The sequence below is a fragment of the Brassica oleracea genome, chromosome C7 (genome assembly GCF_000695525.1).
Source record: "Brassica oleracea var. oleracea cultivar TO1000 chromosome C7, BOL, whole genome shotgun sequence".
NCBI lineage: Eukaryota > Viridiplantae > Streptophyta > Magnoliopsida > Brassicales > Brassicaceae > Brassica > Brassica oleracea.
The window spans coordinates 22,979,647-22,985,984 of record NC_027754.1 but is presented as its reverse complement, the minus strand read 5'-3'; the positions used below and the strand labels follow the sequence as shown (position 1 = coordinate 22,985,984).

At 32.2% G+C, this 6,338-nt stretch overlaps 1 protein-coding gene across 1 annotated transcript; it reads left to right on the top strand.

The window, feature by feature from the left end:
• Positions 1-5,545: 5,545 nt before the first annotated feature.
• On the top strand, positions 5,546-6,318 carry LOC106302877 (glutathione S-transferase T3-like). Its single transcript, XM_013739284.1, has 2 exons — positions 5,546-5,845; positions 5,917-6,318. The coding sequence occupies exons 1-2, from the start codon at positions 5,546-5,548 to the stop codon at positions 6,316-6,318; spliced, it is 702 nt and encodes a 233-aa protein (XP_013594738.1).
• Positions 6,319-6,338: the final 20 nt, after the last annotated feature.

The window sequence follows — 6,338 nt, the reverse complement described above, 5'->3', positions numbered from 1 at the left end:
GAAGATGGATTGAGAGATAGAGGATACGAACAGTTAAGAGGAGAGAAAGGAAGAAAGAGATAGAAGAAAAAGTGTGTTTTTTACTTTAGTGCATTTTGGTCCGTTAGATTCACTTTTATCAATGGATGTGGTTAAATTGAACATGATCCGAGCCCTTGGATCTGATAGGCTGCTTTTATGTTGACCAATCAGATCTTATGTATTTGATTTCCTATTTTTTCCATTGATTTCCTATTCTAATTTGTTTTTAACATATATAATATTTATGATAAACTTCAAAAGAGCAATTGGTGCCAAAATTCCATCATAAGTCCAAAATTGAGTCTAGTGTTTGATATAAAATAGGGTTTAGTTTAAAATTTGAAACTGAAGTTTGGAAAAATATATTTAAAACTTAAATATAAGATTTAGAGTATAGATATAAGAAATAGAGTGGGATATAGGGTTTGAGGTTTATATTTAAGATTTTATATTAAGTTTTGAAATATTAATTACTATATTTTATAATTAAAATTAGTTAAAAGTTTAGAAGTTAGTTTTTATACTTTAGGGTATGAAAGGAAATAGGATTTATATGTTATATGTTTAAAGTTTTCGATTAAGATTTGAAAAATAGATTTGAAAATTTTGATCCTTTGTAGATATTGATTTTAAGAATATTGTAATAACTGAAAAGTTATTTTAAAATTAAGGCTTAGGGTTTTTAATCTAGGGTATGGAGTATATATATAGTATTTTGAGGTTTATAGTTAGGTGTATATAGTGTTTGGAGTTTAGATTTAAGATTTGAGTTTAAGTTATGAAAAACAACAAATCATGAGTTTAGTTTTGAAGATTTGAGGTTAAAATATTATGTTTTTAGGTTTGTGTGAAGATTTTAGGGTTTAAAGCTCCATCTAGGGTTTAGGGTATCATATAGTCACGAAAACTTCGTGGCAAATTCGTGACTTTTTTAGTCACGTTTTTTACTTCGTAACAATTTCGTGACTTTTTTAGTCACGTTTTTTACTTCGTAACAATTTCGTGACTTTTTTAGTCACGTTTTTTACTTCGTAACAATTTCGTGACTTTTTTAGTCACGTTTTTTACTTCGTAACAATTTCGTGACTTTTTTAGTCACGTTTTTTACTTCGTAACAATTTCGTGACTTTTTTAGTCACGTTTTTTACTTCGTGATAATTTCGTGAGTAACTAAAAAATAGTCACGTTTCTTCGTGACCATTTCGTATCTATAAGCATTTTTTCTACTAGTGTATACTGGCCATGTGTATGTTTACATTTATGAATTAATATTTGTATTTCCGTATCACCAAATCTAATGATTGTTAAATCATGACATTCTGTTCATGAATGCGGTTAATTGACTCGACATTTTTTTTAAAATTTTGCTAATAGCGTGCCTCCTATTTTTGCGTCATCACATTATACATATGTACATATGCATTTTTTTTTGGTAAACCATATGCATATTTTTAATTTGTAATTATTAGATTATGTATCAAGAAGCAATAAATAAGAAGATTTATTTTCGGAGCTGTTCATTGTACTAATTCAACTTCCATGCCAGACATATAATTTCAGTTTATCCTACGTACTCCTCTGATCTCCATCATGCAGTAGTCTTAAAATTCTATACGTCAATGAGAATATGATATACAGAGAAAGTTTTTTTTTCTTAGCCAAGGCCATACATGAAAGAATAGTATCCAATGAATTGATTATCATCGAGTCGAGAACACACATGCTTATTAGATAAATACTTTCAAATAGCAGTAAATCATATTTTGTGACAAAATTAGCATGAAAAGAGAAAAAAGTCTTAAAATAACATTTGACAAAGAAAAAATATATATATTTTATATATAAATTTAGGTTTTAGTGATTATAGTTTAGGAGCTAAGTGAGTATGCTCATCTGACTATCTTAACAGTAAGATATAATTATTTTTATATCTATTATTATTTTATTTAAGTTTTAATTCTTAAAATAAAATTAACCATCAAAACATGACATCTGTTTTTGTGGTACATATATTGCTTGAGATGCAATTTTTCATATATATTTTTGTTCCTCTCTCTTATTTTCTGATTTTTTAAATTATTTTTGGTGGAAATATTATGTCTAAGAAATTTTGATTGGAGGTGCTCTAATGGTTGTGGTCTCGTGGGTATTCTTACATTTTGTTTCTGATCGAAAAAGAGCATTTTTAAATTTTTATTTAAGTCGACAAAATTTAAAATACTTGATAAAACGAAACTACGAAAACATTGCCCTATTTTAACAGAACTTTATCTTCTAATATTTTTCTCGGATGTGATATTGGCTTTGACGGAGAAAAACTTATAAGAATTAAACGCTTTCGATTTTTTATCATGTGGTTTAGCTAGTTTACATATTGATAAGTTACTAGAGATATCCGGGTTCGAAGATGCCCCATTATATTTTACTTTATGGTCATACAGATATAAAGCTATGTTTTAGACATCATTTAATACTCAGAAAACTTTTTTTAGTTGCATTTCCAATTGAAAATTAGTCTATATCATTTCTATAAACTCTAAATATCTTCATGTTAATCAAAAAAAATTATTAGAAATAATCACTATTTTGCTTCGGAAAAGGCTTTTAAACAATTTATTGATATTGATATTAAGTGGCTTCTCTCTTTACGATACGTGTTAAAGTTTATATTGCTTATGACTACGTACTAACCATTACTCCCTCAACGCATACATCTTTAGCATGTTTAACGCGGAGTTCTTAGGGTGAAGTTTTTATCTGAATATAAGAATTCATCTCTTAATTTTTAACTAAATATCTTATTTAAGAACCGGTTCTTACCTTTTTAGTTAAAAATTAAGAGACGAGTTTTTATATTCCGCTAAGAACCCCGCCCTAAGAACCCTCCATTAAAGATGCTCTTAGACAGGGTGGATCATGAGTCATAACATACCCTCTTAAGAGTCTAAACCATTTTTAAAATTAGATTAACATTTGACACAAAAAAGATTATATTAACATTTTAGCAAAAAATAGAAAATAGATTAACATCCAAAACTATTATTTGCATATGTGTAAGGTGTAATCGTTATAAGACAGCGAAATATATATGTTCCAGTTTGGAAGTTGATTTAATAAAATGAACAGCTTCAAAAACTAAAATCTTTTTGTTTATTACTTCTTGATACATAATCTAATAATTGCATAACTAAAACATGCACATGTACATATGAATAATGTGATAACGCAAAAATAGGAGGGACACTATTAGCAACATGAAAAAAATACAGACTCAACTGACCGCGTTCGTGAATGGAATGTCACTGGTCAGTCTTTTTTTTTGACATCCATTACTGGTCAATCATTGGATTAGGATACGGAAATATAAATATTTATTCATCAAAAATATAATATGCATGTACATAGTCTAGAGTTCAAATATGTGTATCAATTTACTATAAAATAAATGAAAATGTATAATATGTATGTACATAGTCTATAGTGCTGATATATGTATCAATATTTTATGCACTACTATAAAATAAATGAGCAAATTTCATATACCAAAAGTTTATTTATGGATATAACTGAAACTAGCTGTCTTGGAATATTATATATAAAAATGTATGTTCACTTCGAGTGGTTACGAGGATTACAAATCTAGTGATAAACTTAATTTTGCATCGTTGGAATTCGAGTATATATGTTTACATGTAGTTAACTTTGCACCGCTAGAGCAAGTACTACTATGCATATGTATGCATGAATGTTCTGCGTTTGTTTATGAATTATTTATTAGAAAACTTGGAACGACCATAATAATTAACGTGCAACGAACGAGGATAAATAGCTCCTGGGAGGACTAAAACGTAACGGGATTTGACTTGTATAATCTATAGTTTGCATGTTTGATGTTAACACAACCTCGCCATCATTAAGTCGTCCTTGCTGCAACCTACCTACCAAATTAATATCAGAAATAATCGTAATTACATATTAAGTCAATCAAAGATAATGCAAAATCAAATAACTAAAAAAATTCGTTCGACGATTTCTCATATATAATTGAAAGTATTTGAAACGAATCAAACGATCTGATAATTATAACGATATTTGACATCTAAGCAAAAAAAAAAACGAATCAGTTTAATCATTTAGATATGCAGAGCCATAAATAAACATCAAATATTTTGTTTATTTTGTGCGAAGAAGTTATATATCATAATATACATAAACGAAATTTAAGAACCGTTGGAACAAATAGACTAATTTTATGTGCATGAATCTTTTGCTAAAAATTGATATGCGGTTGTTTACTATGTTATTATGTGTTCAGTCATTTATAACAAGGAAAATAGCGACAATCAAAATGACTAACATGCAACGAACCACACGAAATATAAGTAAGTAAAAGTTAAGTGTAACCTAAGAGCACCATTAACCCTACCACCATTAACCCTAGCACCCCAAATGGGATGTTTAATTTTTTTTTTTTTTTTTTGGTTTTTTGTCTGATTAAGAAAAAAAAAATTAAAAACGAATCAATCGCGGACCGCCACGTGTCAGTGGGATCCGCGAAACAGTAGAAGACTCAGACGTTTAATCTGGCATTTTTGGCATCTCTTCTTCCTCTCTTATGGTGGGGCCCATCACTTAGCACTCCATTAAGACCATGCGCAGCAGGGGTTTTAGTGAGGTTCATGGGCTCGAGTTCTAAGGGGCCGATGAATAAAAGAAAATAAAAAATGAGTTCGTTTTGATGAACCGGACCTTACGAGTGATATCGTATGAAGCGGGTTCAAGCCACGCGTCGTGTGTTGATTTGTTGAACGAAAGCGCGTAGAGGAGGAGGAAAGTTGGGCTTCCCCGTGTATCGACTCATTTGCTCTTCTCGACCAAAAAGCTAGGGTTTCGTTGTGAGAGGCGATTTCTCGTGCGACGCCGTCTCCCGGAGGTTTTCTCGTTCTAATCGACGACGGAGTGTCTTCTCCACTTGCTCAGGTGAGTATCGAGTAGATTGAGGGTTGAATTGGGTCGATTTTGTGGTCGAAACTCGAAACCATTTTCTCGGATTTCAAATCAATTTGGGGCTTTCGAGTTTGGGATGTAAATCGATATCTGGGTTTCGAATAATTGCCGTAAATTGTCATGGTCGTTTCATTTAGGGTTCGTTTCTCTGAGATTTCAAATCGATAGAGGGATTTCGAGGAACTGAAGTAGGTTGAGTAGAGCTTTAAATGATCTGAACTAGCTAGAGTATAACTCGTACTTGAATTTGCTTTATCATTCATTGTTATGTTTATTGGTTAAAGTTTAAAAATTGTTCGAGTTAAATAAACCTGATTTGATGTGTAATGAATGCTAACTGTGAATAAGTTGTTGTGTATTTAAATTTAGTTGTTGTGTAATTAACTGTGGTTGTTGTTGTGTAATTAACCTAAGCGAAACTAGTTTAAAACATAGGGAACCACTTATAAAAACACAAACAATCCACCCTTATAAAATCACTAAAACCTCTAAACATCAAAGAAAACCAAAACAGAAAATGGACCCTTTTTCCCTACACTCTCCCGGGTTTGTTAACATGTTAGCTTCACAGAGCAGTCCACCACTAGACGTAGACTCTGCTGAGGCACCTGTTATCTCTTCCGGGTTAGTTAAACCAGTGGAAAGGAGAAAGTGGTCAACCAAAGAAGACATTGTGTTAATCAGTGCTTGGCTGAACACCAGCAAGGATCCCATTGTCAGTAATGAACAGAAGTTAGGACCTTTTGGAAGAGGATATGGGAGTATTTCAATTCGAGTCATCACCTCGTTGGCTCCCTTCCAAGACACTAGAGTCAATGTAAGCAGAGGTGGGGAAGGGTGAATGCGGAGGTCTGCAGGTTTGTGGGATGCCATGAAAGTGCGTTGAAGGAGCAATCGAGTGGCCAAACAGAGAATGATGTCATGAAGGCTGCGCATGACATCTTCTTCAATGACTATAATGTCAAGTTCACTCTTGAACATTGCTGGAGGGAACTTCGGTTCGATCAGAAATGGAGATCACACTCTCAGCCGAAGGAGAAAAGTAAGGAAGGTGGTCCGCAAGTGGTGGCTGACGAGGAAGAGGTTAGGCCTCCGGGTGTTAAAGCTAGCAAAGCTGCCAAACGCAAGAAGCCAAACGAAGCAGCTTTTGATCGAATACAAACCATCATAGCTCAGAAAAACACCATATCCAAACAAAAGATCCTAGATCGCCTCTTAGCCAAAAACATAGACACACTTTCTGATCATGAAGTGGCTCTTAAGAATAAGCTAATCTCTGAAATGCTTTGATTTGGTTAGTGTATTAGCTT